This window comes from Nycticebus coucang, chromosome 15 (genome assembly GCF_027406575.1).
Source record: "Nycticebus coucang isolate mNycCou1 chromosome 15, mNycCou1.pri, whole genome shotgun sequence".
NCBI classification, from domain to species: Eukaryota; Metazoa; Chordata; class Mammalia; order Primates; family Lorisidae; genus Nycticebus; species Nycticebus coucang.
Genome location: NC_069794.1, coordinates 86,369,494 through 86,382,908, shown reverse-complemented (window position 1 = coordinate 86,382,908; position 13,415 = coordinate 86,369,494). Strand labels below are relative to the sequence as shown.

Here is a 13,415-nt window from a genome sequence, read left to right as displayed (position 1 = left end):
CAGTGATCCTCCCACCTCAGTTTCTCAAAAGTACTGAGATCATAGGTGTAAGCCACTGCACCCAGCCAAGAAAACTTTTTAAGATTTTACCAAAAAAATTTTGCTGATGTTTTCCATGGAAGTAATTATACTTTTAATATGTACAAATTGAGAAAATGCATACTAACCCATAGATTTATAGTCAGGCTCCAGTGACAATAAGGGTTGGAACTTTGAAAACTTAACCAAAATATTTTTTGACTTAATGTCCAAAATTTAGAAGTATTTTCTTTTAAAAGTTCTGACTTAGGTACTGTATTGTCTAGTAGGATATTCAGAATACATTCTATATCACATGAGTACTTGTATATAGATCTAGGTGACAGGGTTACTGGTCATTCTGACTATTGTTATAAAAAAGAAAGAGCTACATGACAAATTACTGAGTTTGCAAAGCTAGTCAGGACAGTGTTTGCTCCTTTCTGAATGGAAGAATTCTAAAACAGATTACATTCATCCCTTTTCCTTTTTTGCTACCCAGAAGCTCCCATCAGTTCCAAAATTTCACATTGCCAATCATATTGGACTTACGGTTTGTATATGTGTATTCTCTCGATATTCTACATTTTTAATATTTTATTTCTTTGCCACTCTTTTTGATATTATTAGACCTTGAAAAAAGACTTCAAATACTTTATGAAATAAGACAAAGAAGCAGGAAAGTAAAGCAGGGTGCATGCATATAAATCCAAAAATACGAATTTCAAAACATTCTTACACAAGGTGAACAGAGATAGAACCAGGAAAAGACCCAAAAAAGTGGAATCAACAAAAATATTCATGGAAGAAAAAGTGGCTATAATAAGCACAAATTTATTCCAGGCTAGTAAACCAAATGAAATACACGGACAGGACAGGCACAGTGACTCACGCCTATCATCCCAGAAATTTGGAATGGCTGGTTTCCTGGGATTTGAACCAGTGTGTACAATATAGCAAGATTTTGTCTCTACAAAACATGATTAAAAATAATTAGCCTGACACAGTAGCAAATGCCTGTGGTCTCGGCTACCTGGGAGGCTGAGGAAGGAGGGATTCTTGAGCTCAGGAGTTCAAGGTTGCAGTGAGCTATGATATTCCACTGCACCCTAGCTTGAGCAACAAAGCAGGGACCCCAACTCGACAAAAAAAGATACAGCCAAAATATGAACAAATATTATTAAATGGACATGGCAGCATTATTGTTACTCAGTATTATAGTTGTGAAAATCACTGAAAACAAAAAAGATCTTTTATAAGCATAAATTCAAACTGATATAGAACATAAAAATAAATATCAATGCAAAAACACAAAGGCAAAAGAAAGATTGTTTTAAATGTTTAATACTCCTTCATAACACAATCTTCACATTAATCATTTAAACACTGAGTTCAATTTTTTAAAAAAATTTCACTTCTGTACAAAGCATGTACATCTTCAGAATTAGAAACACTTTCACTACTACGCATAATTTTCTCTCAGCTCCAAATAGTTTGAATGTCAGTTTCCAATGTCATTTAAATAAAACTCTCATATAGTCCCCTTGAGGCATTCTGCACCTTAAAAGCCAACTCATATACATAAAGCCTAAATAAGTCTTTGTTGAAAAGGTTAAGAAAAGCAGAAAGTACACAATAAAGTAAATAAGTAGTTTCGATAAATTATATACCCACTACTGTATCTACTTACTTACCTGATGCAAAAAAGAAGCTATAATAAAATTGAATAATTTTAGTCGCAAATAATATCTTATACTAATTTCCTTCTAAATCTCTATTCTTGATGGGCGGAGGGAGGATAATTGGTGGGATTACACCTGCGGTGCATCTTATAAGAGTACATGTGAAACTTAGTAAATGTAGAATATAAATGTCTTAACACAATAACTAAGAAAGTGCCAGGAAGGCTATGTTAACCAGTGTGACGAAAATATGTCAAATGGTATACAAAACCAGTGTATGGTGCCCCCATGATTGCATTAATGTACACAGCTATGATGTAATAATAAAAAATAAATAAATAAAAAACTCTATTCTTTCCAAGTTACCACTAATGTTAACAAGCAGTTATTGCATAAGTTCATTACGTAATGTATATGCTTTAAAATTTCAGATTTCAAAATATTAAACATTCTAGACTTATAAGATTCTTTCAGATCTGATAACAAAAGGCACATCACCCATATTAGATAAAGTTCTAAATAAGACAAAAATTTATAAAGGGAAATAGTTAAGAGAAAATGCAACTTTGAAACAAAAAGAAACATTTAATAAGATTTGACTGTGTTCCAAAAAGAGATGATTCTTAAACCATATATTTCATCACATTTTAACATCTGACAACTTCCCATAGAATTATAATAATATAGTTATTACTACCTTATATCCAGGTCCTAACTGATGAATTGCAAATATCTGTGCTGGGTTGAGGGCTTCACTGAACACATACACAGCACCAAGCTGGCCACAGAACACTCTATTTGCATCAGCAGTTTCTGAAGATCCAAGGAAGCACTTGTCATAGCTCTGTTTTAAAAAAATCATAAAAAAGGTCAAATGTATTACTCTTGATGACAAAATACTTAGATACCTGCCTTTGTTAATAACTTAAAACACAACAATAACAGAAGAAAGCACCAATTAAAACTTTATTCAATATTTAAATAAATGCCAGTAAAGATTTTTAGAAGAAAAGATCAGTTACACATTTCATTTTTATGTTTAAGCAAATAACCAATAACCCCCTACAATCTTCAGATTTAACCACGTTCCAAAATAATTCAAAAATCTAAGTCTTTTCTTTTCAGTACACTGTCTTATAAGCTAATGAAAGTGAACAAGGCTACTGAGGTTTCTTCCACTTGGTAATAAAGAGACTGTCCCCTCCGGAGGGTAGAGAAAAAGCAGGATTTCATCTCTGTATTCTAATTCTGACAAAATTATTCTCTTAAATATTTTAATGATTTGTAGTTCAACTATGAGTATCTAGGGCAGAAAAAGCAACTCTTCCTGTAAAGGGACACCTAGGGAATAGTTTATTTATTTACTTATTTATTTATTAAGTCATATATACATAGATCAGGAATACATTTATGCCTTTGTGGAATTCAATGTGTTGATTATTTGTACAAATTGGAGTGCTTACATCCTACTAATTAACACAGCTTTCACCTCATTTACTTAATCACAGTGTTAAGACATTTGTGTTCAATACTTGATAGATTTGACTTATACCCTTGCAATATGCTCCATAGGTGTGGTCCCACCATTAACTCTCCCTCTGTGGAACCACCCCCGCTCCCTTAAACTTTGCAAGCCACATGTGGTTTCTGTTGCACATTCTTCTGTGGTTCTGTTTGAGTCTAAAAGAACTAAAACAAAAAACTTTTAAAAATGTAAAAACCAAGATTCTTAGCTCTCAGCTCATTCAAAACAAGAAATAAGTGGAGGATCAGAATTGGCCCATATGTGCCCACTCGTAATCTAGGGATGAACTCTGGACTAGGTAACACAGGGCTAGTTAAAAGAATGCAAGACAGAAGAGCCAATACTTGCCCCTCAGGACATTAAAGTTGAGAGACATACAGACAAAATTGAGTAGTGAATTTTGTTAAAAGTAGCAAGTTATTATAAAACCAGGTATACTGGAAGAGTTGCATATGACTGGGTTTGGAGGCACAGTGGGCATTAAAACATTCTTTTACTTTGGCTGTAATAGATCAAGATGGAGACAAAGCAAGAGCCCACACCAGAGAAACAGGAAAATCCCTTTAGAGTTTTAACTCTACATGTCATCTACGTAGAATCCAACTGTGTCATCTCATCTACTTGCCAACATGCTACTGGAAACGAATAATCTCTTCTAAGTGCAATAAGTCATTTAAGTGAATGATATTCCTGCTTCTATATTCATTTCCCTTCAAAATATTCTCAGTAATGTAGGCAAACTGATGCTTTTAAAAATATTACCAGACATCACCTCTCTGCTCAAAATCTTCCAAGGATTTTTTAGTGAGGAAAGATGGGAATGGCCAGGCATTATTGTTTATGAAGTTTATATGATTTTACCCTCTATTACCTGTCTAACCTCATCTCTTAACTTTATTCTGCCCCTTCCTCTCTCTGTGCCAGATAATTTGGCTTCCTATTGCTGCCTTGAATTCTCCAATTTGCTTCAAAGCCTTTGTACACACGTTTTCCATTGGATGCAATATGCCCCCCAAATATCAACCTGACATGCTCACTCAACTCTTCTCATTAAAATCATCACTAGATAATCTGGCTTTTACTTTACCTATACCTACATTTTCTATATCCCTACTTTATTTTTTCCATAGCAAATATCAGTATATGTGATTAATAATAGTGACTCTCTGTCATACCAAATCCTTCTTTGTAAGGTCTTCTTTCCGTATCTAAATAAGGGGTAAAACACATTTTTTTAGTGCTTGGGATTTTAGAAAAAAGAAAATACTGCATTGATGTTTTTTGACTTAAGATACGTAAAGAGGGGGATCGGAGGGGAGGGGTGAGATTCAATGGAAGGAGGATAAAAGGTGGGACCATTCCTATGGTTCATACTGCAAGGGTACATATCAAATCTACCAAGTATAGAGTATAAATGTCTTACACAATAATTAAGTAAATGAGGTGAAGGCTATATTAACTAGTTTGATGTAAGCTTTCCTAAATTGTATATAAAATCAACACATTATACTCCATAAAAGCATCAATGTATACATGATCTATGTGTTTATGACTTAATAAAAAAAAATTTTTTTAAAGAGTTAATTCAATAGAAAAAAAGATACTTAAAAATTTGGTCAAGTACTTTTCCTGTTTTTGTAACACTAATCATATCTTTTAGCAATTTTATTATACTAAATGTAAGACTGAAAGAATCACTTTAAAAAAAGAATAAACCTTTAAAGTTTCTACATTTCGCCAAACTATTTTATTATTCAATTCATGTCACAGTGGTAGGTCATAATCTCAAATACATTAAAATATAATTACATTGAAAAATAAAAAACTTACATCATTTGTATTCACATGCCATGCCATATCCCCATAAGATACCAGCTGTCCGTTAACATAACACCGAATTTCACTGTTCCTCCATCGATTGTAAATGTGGACAATGCTGATCATGTACCACTTAAATAAAAAAATTACAGATGTCAACATTAAATATCTGGTTATTAAAATGCAATTATAACATTCATAAAACCCTATGAGAAAATGCCTGAAGGTCTATTAATGGTCATCCAATACCACTTCCTCAAGGTGCTCCTTCTCATTGTTCATAGTTCTCAAGAATTGTGAAGTTTGCCTTTCATAAGTATACATCACTTATTCATAAAGGTACAAAATTATTTGTCAATTGAAATTTTCTTTAATTTGCCTTTAAAAATTCTACCAATAATATAATTGTTATTGTACTTTAATAATATTTTAATAGATGCACAAAAAAATTATGTAAAGAAACTTCATAATTTTTAAATTATTTAAAACTTATATGTATATATAAAGTATAATGATATATGATTATGGGTAAATTATATATAATATATACCAAAATTTTAGAATGGGAATGAAGACACACAAAAAAAAAAATGTATTAGCTGTTGGCATTCTAATTAACTGTTTTCTATTAAAAAACAAAAAACCAGTGAACATGATGGGGGAGGAGGCAAGATGGCCGACTTGAGCCAACTTTCCACAGGGGCTCTCATCCAGAAGGAGAGTTAAAGGACAGAAGTTTAGCAAGTAAGCTGACGGTTTGGAGCTGAGCCAAGAAAGAAGGTGAAAGAGCACATATCACCTCTGCTGAGGCAAGTTGCAACCCCAAGGAAACAAATAGGTACAAAATCCATCGCACATGAGAACAGCTCCCAGTATACTTTCTACAAACAAGTGAGCAGAGTTTGGATCTCCTCCCATTTTACCCCACAAGAGAGACCCTCTAAAAGCCAGAACTCCTTCCCCAGAGAGTATCCACTAGTGTGCCATGGCACTCTTCCACCAGGCATAAAACTGAGCATGGACTCTACCTGCAATTCTAAACTCTAAGCACTCCCCTCCATTCTCACCCTGAGGTCTGAAAGTCTGTCCCCCATGGAGTCTAGGCTCTTGGGCATTTTCTCGAGAGGGGTGGAAGGGGCTTGGGCTGTTGCAGGTCTGTGCTGGTTCTATGGCATGGGTGTGGAGCAGGGACTGTGGAGCGAGGGAGCCATACGAGATAGGGAAAATCAGTGTCGCACGGCACAGTGCAGCAGCAGCATTGGTGGGAACAATAGGGCTCATACCCCTCGGGATATTTTGGAGAGAAACTTCCACCCTCTCTTAGCAACCACAGGGAGCCGGGCCTGTATTATGGTGACAGCCACTGGCAGAACAGATCTGGGATGGAAATGCAGGCCCCGTGAGCAAAGAGTATGCCTGAGGCGGTACCTGCCCATGTGGGGTGCAGCAGGGTCGGAGAATAGAATCAGCATGTGCAGAGACCATATACTCCCAGGGTGGGGCTAAGTCAGAATTGCTGCTTTTGTGAGCCCAAGATGCAACGGACCCCCAGGGGAGCATAGCTAGGACAAAAGCAGGTGTGGCAGCAGCCCCAGCTCAGGGAGGGGCAGGAACTGAGAGACGTTTGTGGGCTCTAACAGGGCCTGCTCCAACACAGAGTGCAGTGGAGACTGAGACACCAGCTCCATGAGACTTGGCACAGTGGCAGGAACACAGGGTAGAGCTGAGTTGCACTTTCTGTGAACTCAAACAGAACCTGGCCATCCGGGGAATATAGCCGGGACAGCAACGCAAATTCTGCAAGATTATAAGTGGCAACAACATCAATCTGGGGCACGGATGGAACTCAGGGAAAATCCCCAGCCTCCAATAAACATGCGAAGTTGTCAGGCTTCAGCTCCCCCTGCTGGCTGGTGGCAGAGTGCGGCGGCCTAGGCAAGGAGAGATAGATCTCCCTGTGACTCAGGCAGGTGCAAACCCCTGCCACATCTGCTCATTGGAGGGAACGGGATCACAGCCTTGCGGGTTTACTAGTGACTGGGTATGACAGAGGTGCGACGTAGGGAAGGAGGCATCAATATTTCCAGACTAATTCATTTTCTAGCTGGGCTCCTTTGACGCCACGAAGCACCCAAGTGAGTCATACCCGAGCTTCCAGCAGAACCCTGCTATCTAGTTGCTGGAGACCATTTAAACTCTCTCACTTGAGACTGGGTGCTGACTGGGACAATTGATTTGGAACTCTTGACCTGGGCCAATCACTTGAGGGTCATCCCGGATGGTACCCTGGTTGTGTTGTTCTGGGAAGGTCTGATTTTCCTTTTCCAGGTGTTGCTTGGGCGGGGCAGGGTGTCTTATTTGCTGGTATTTCTCCACAGCTGAGACTTCAACCCAGAGTTACTGATTCACTAGGATTGGACAGAAAACAAGATAGAGCCATGAAGCCCCACCACATCAAGGAGGTCCACAGTGTCTCAGGCTGTACTACTGTATGGGTCCTTTGCCAAGCTGTAGGGGAAAAGCTACAGTCCCAGTCCCAGCTCTTGGGCAAAGGGCTGGTTAATCACTATTCCAGGAGCTCCCAACCCAATTTCACCTTATCTGTTCATCTAGCCAAACAGTGAAAAATAATCCTGGGGCAGAATCAGTGGAAAAACTCTGGCAACATGAATAATCAGAGTAGATCAACTCTCCAAAGGAATGAAAAGGCAGACACACCAGAAGATCCCATTCATAAACAAATGACTGAGATGTCAGAAATCAAGTTTAGAATTTGGAATGCAAATAACATTAATAGAATGAAGTTAAAGTTGGAATTAGAAATTCACGGTGTATTTCAAATGTTGTTTCAAGAATTCAATGAATTCAAAGACAAAATCACCAAAGATTTTGACACATTGAGGCAAGAACTTGCAGCCCTTAAAGATCTAAGAAATACCATGGAACCCCTCAGTAACAGAATGAAGCAATCAGAAGAAAGGATTTCAGACATGGAAGACAAAGTTTTTGAATGCTCAAAAAGCACAAAGAGGAAGAGAAGTGGAAAGCAAAAACGGATCATTCTCTCAGCGAGCTCTGGGATAATTCAAAGAAAACTAATATTCGCCTTATAGGAATGCCTGCAGGTGATAAGGTTGCTTCTAATGACCCAGATGCTCTACTCAAAGAGATAATGGGGAGAACTTCTGAAACATGGCAAGAGATTCTGAAATTCAGACAGCAGACAGTTTCAGAATGCCAGCACGACACAACCCAAACAAAGCATCTCCAACACACATTATAATTAACTTTGCCAAAGTTAATATGAAGGAGAAAATTCTGCAAGCAGCCAGATGTAAGAAAACCATAACCTACAAGGGGAAGAATATTAGAATGACTGCAGATCTCTCTGCTGAAAACTTTCAAGCTAGAAGAAGGTGGTCATCAACCTTTAAGCTCCTAAAACAAAATAACTTTCAACCCAGCATCCTGTATCCAGCTAAACTGAGTTTTATTTATGATGGAGAAATGACATTCACATGTTGAAGAAATCTGTCATAACTAAACCAGCTTTTCAGGATATTCTCAGACCTACCCTCCATAATGACCAGCACAATCCTCTATCACCAATGTAAACTCACTCAGAAACTTTTGACCAACTTCCAACTTACACAGTGGTGAAAGGATTAAAAATGTCCACTGGACTTTTGAAAAACTTGATAACCAAAATACTACCATGCTTATCAATATTCTCAATTAATGTGAATGGGTTAAATTGTCCTCTAAAGAGGCACAGGTTGGCTGACTGGATACAAAAACTCAGGCCAGATATCTGTTGCACATAAGAATCGCATTTTACCTTAAAAGATAAATACAGACTCAGAGTGAAGGGGTGGTTATCTATAAATCAGGCAAAGAAAAGTCAGAAAAAAGCAGTGTTGTAATTTTACTCACAGATACGATAGGCTTTAAACCAACTGACAGCAGACAGTTTCAGAATGCCAGCACGACACAACCCAAATAAAGCATCTCCAACACACATTATAATTAACTTTGCCAAAGTTAATATGAAGGAGAAAATTCTGCAAGCAGCCAGATGTAAGAAAACCATAACCTACAAGGGGAAGAATACTTTTCCAACAAAAGTAAGGAAAGATAAGGATGGTCACTTCATATTTGTTAAGTGTAACACTCAAAATGATGAAATTTCAATTATTAACATTTATTGCATCCGACCAGAATGCACCTCACTTTATAAGAGAAACTCTAATAGACATGAGCAACTTGATTTCCTCCAGCACCAAAACAGTCAGAGATTTTAACACACCTTTGGTAGTGTTGGATAGATCCTCCAATAAGAAACTAAGCAAAGAAATTTTAGACATAAATTTAACAATTCAACATTTGGATTTAACAGACATCTACAGAACATTTCATCCTAACAAAACTGAATACACATTCTTCTCATTAGCCCATGGAACATACTCCAAAATTGATCAGATCTTAGGTCACAAGTCTAACCTCAGCAAATTTAAAAGAATAGAAATTATTCCTTGCATCTTTTTGGACCATCATGAACTAAAAGTTGAACTCAGTAACAACAGGAATCTGCATACTCATACAAAAACATGGAAACTATATAACATTATGCTGAATGATAGCTGGGTCATAGATGAGATTAAGAAGGAAATTACCAAATTTTTGGAGCAAAACGATAATGAAGAGACTACCAAAACCTCTGGGATACCACAAAGGCAGTCCTAAGAGGAAAATTTATAGCACTGTAAGCCTTCTTCACAAAAACGGAAAAAGAGGAAGTTACCAACTTAACGGTACATCTCAAGCAATTGGAAAAGGAAGACCATTCCAATCCCAAACCCAGCACAAGAAAAGAAATAACCAAAATTAGAGGAGAATTAAATGAAATTGAAAACAAAATATACAACAGATCAATAAATCAAAAAGTTGGTTTTTTCAGAAGATCAATAAAATACGTAGATCTTTGGCTCACTTAAACAGGAATAAAAGACTAAAATCTCTAATTTCATCAATCAGAAATAGCAAAGACAAAATAACAACAGACTCCTCAGAAATTCAAAAAATCCTTAATGAATATTACAAGAAACCCTATTCTCCGAAATACAAAATCTGAAGGAAATAGACCAATATTTGGAAGCATGCCACCTTCCTAGACTTAGCCAGAATGAAGTAGAAATGTTGAACAGGCCTATATCAAGGTCTGAAATAGCATCAACTATACAAAATCTCCCTAAAAAGAAATGCCCGGGACCAGATGGCTTCACATCAGAATTCTACCAAACCTTTGAAGAGGAACTAGTATCTATATTACTTAACCTTTTCCAAAATATAGAAAAAGAAGGAATACTACCCAACACATTCTATGAAGCCAACATCACCCTGATCCCCAAACCAGGAAAGGATCAAGCAAGAAAAGAAAATTATAGAGCAATATCCCTAACGAATACTGATGCAAAAATATTCAATAAGATCGTAGCAAACAGAATCCAGCAACACATCAAACAAATTATACACCATGACCAAATGGGTTTTATCCCAGGGTCTCAAGGCTGGTTCAACATACACAAATCTATAAACATAATTCATCACAAAAACAAAATAAAAAGCAAAGACCATATGATTCTCCCAACTGATGCAGAAAAAGCTTTTGATAATATCCAGAACACTTAAGAAATGGTTATAGAAGGGACATTTCTTTTTTTTTTTTTTGTGGTAAAATGAAGATTAATGTTTTATTTACATTTTTAAATTTGTGCAAAATAGCATTTTTCTTTTTCTTTTCCTATATTGAATTATGTAGCACTGAAAATTAAATAGTTTTTCTTTTTTTTATTTTTTTTTATATATACATGTGTCTATTAGGTTTCCATTTTTTGCCTTCACAAAATGAAAAAGGCTTAAAATTTAATAACAATAACAATGTTTAAGATAAGGACTAGAAAAATAAAACTTCATAAAGAACAAGCAAACATAAATGCATTCAGAAAAGGAATCAGACAATTGCTGCATCGAAATATTAAGCAATAATAATAATGATGCAAAGAAAGTAACATTCATAAACGGATGGAGGCCATCTACAGCAAACCCACAGCCATTATCATATTGAATAGAGTTAAATTGAAATCATCTCCACTCAGATCAGAAGCCAGGCAATGTTGCCCATTGTCTCCACTGCTTTTTAACATTGTAAAGGAAGTCTTAGCCATCCCAATCAAGCAAAAAAAGGCAATCAAGGGTATCCAAATAGGGTCAGAAGAGATCAGACTTTCACTCTTTGCAGAAGATATGATTGTATATCTGGAAAATCCCAGGGATTCTACTAAAAATTTCTTAGAAGTGATCAAGGAATACAGCAGCATCTCAAGTTACAAAACCAACACTCATACATCGGTAGCCTGTATAAACACCAATAATAGTCAAGCTGAAAAAACAGTCAAGGACTCTATTCCTTTCACAGTAGTGCCAAAGAAGATGAAATACTTGGGAGTTTACCTAACAAAGGACATGAAAGAGCTCTATTAAGAGAATTATGAAACTCTAAGAAAAGAAATAGCTAAAGATGTTAACAAATGGAAAAACATACCATGCTCTGGCTGGGAAGAATCAACATTGTTAAAATGTCCATATTACCCAAAGCAATTTTAATGCAATCCCTATTAAAGCACCACTGTCATACTTTATAGATCTCAAAAAAAATAACACTACATTTCATATGGAATCAGAAAAAAACTCAAATAGCCAAGACATTCCTCAGAAATAAAAACAAATCATGCTACCAGACCTCAGACTATACTATAAATCAATAGTGATCAAAACTGAATGGTACTGGCACAAAAACAGAGAGGTAGATATATGGAACAGAATAGAGAACCAAGAGATGAACCTAGCTACTTACCGTTATTTGATCTTCCATAAGCCAATTTAAAACATTCAGTGGGGAAACATCCTATTTAACAAATTGTGCTTGGAGAATTGGCTAGCAACCTGTAGAAGACTGAATCTGGACCTACACCTTTCACCAATAACTAAGATTGACTCTCACTGGATTAGAGACTTAAATTTAAGGCATGAAACTATAAAAATACTACAAGAAAATGCAGGGAAAACACTTGAAGAAACTGGCCTGGGAGAATATTTTATGAGGAAGATCCCCTGGGCAATTGAAGCAACACCAAAAATACGTTACTTGGACCTGATCAAACTAAAAAGCTTCTGCACAACCAAGAACACAGTAAGTAAAGCAAGTAGACAGCCCTCAGAATGGGAGAAGATATTTGTAGGTTTTTTCTCTGACAAAGGATTAATAACCTGCATCCACAGAGAACTCAAACGTATTAGCAAGAATAAGAACAAGTGATCCCATCTCAGGGTGGGCAAGGGACTTGAAGAGAAACTTCTCAAGAAGACAAGCGCATGGCCTACAGACACATGAAAAATGCTCATCATTCTTAATCATCAGAGAAACACAAATCAAAACTACTTACTCCAGTAAGATTAGCCCACATCACTAAATCCCATAACCATAGATGTTGGTGTGTATGTGGAGAAAAGGGAACACTTTTGCACTGCTGGTGGGAATGCAAACTAGTATGCTCCTTTTGGAAAGATGTTAGGAGATCACTTAGGGATCTATAAATAGACCTACCATTCGATCTTTAATTCCTCTACTAGGTATACATCCAGAAGACCAAAAATCACTTCATAACAACATATTTGCACCAGAATATTTATTGCAGCCCGATTCATAATTGCTAAGTCATGGAAGAAGCTCAAGTGCCCATCAACTCATGAATGGATTAATAAATTGTGGTATATGTACACCATGGAATATTATGTAGCCTTTTAAAAAGATGGAGATTTTACCTCTTTCATGTTTACATGGATGGAGCTGGAACATATTCTTCTTAGCCAAGTATCTCAAGAATATAAGAAAAAGTATCCAATGTACTCAGCCCTACTATGAAACTAATTTATAAGCATCCACACTTCCATATGGAAGCTACAACCCAACTATAGCCCACAAAGAAGGGGAAAGAGAAGAGGATAGGGAGAGGAGTGGGGAGGATGGCTGGAGGGAGGGTAATTGGTGGGACCGCAACTATGGTGCATTTTACAAGGGTACAAGGTAAATCTACTAATTGTAGAATATAAATGTCTTAACACAATAACTAAGAAAATGCGGTGAAGGCTTTGTTAACCATTTTGATGGAAGTATTTCAAATTGTATATAAAACCAGCACAATGTACCCCATAATTGCATTATTGTACACTGCTATGATTTAATTAAAAAAAAAAACCTGTGAAAACCATTTTCTTAAGAAGTACAAAATCTCTTCTAATGTTCAAGTATAATG

At 36.4% G+C, this 13,415-nt stretch overlaps 1 protein-coding gene across 3 annotated transcripts in view; it reads right to left on the bottom strand.

Moving 5' to 3' along the window:
- Positions 1-13,415, bottom strand: part of NBEA (neurobeachin) — a 754,735-nt gene that overhangs the window by 643,040 nt on the left and 98,280 nt on the right. For all 3 annotated transcript variants that reach the window (XM_053563534.1, XM_053563535.1, XM_053563536.1), the window contains exons 7-8: positions 5,056-5,175; positions 2,398-2,544 (exon numbers count right to left, since the gene is read on the bottom strand). In XM_053563534.1, the coding sequence (XP_053419509.1) occupies positions 2,398-2,544; positions 5,056-5,175 (267 nt within the window). The remainder of the gene's footprint in view (positions 1-2,397; positions 2,545-5,055; positions 5,176-13,415) is intronic.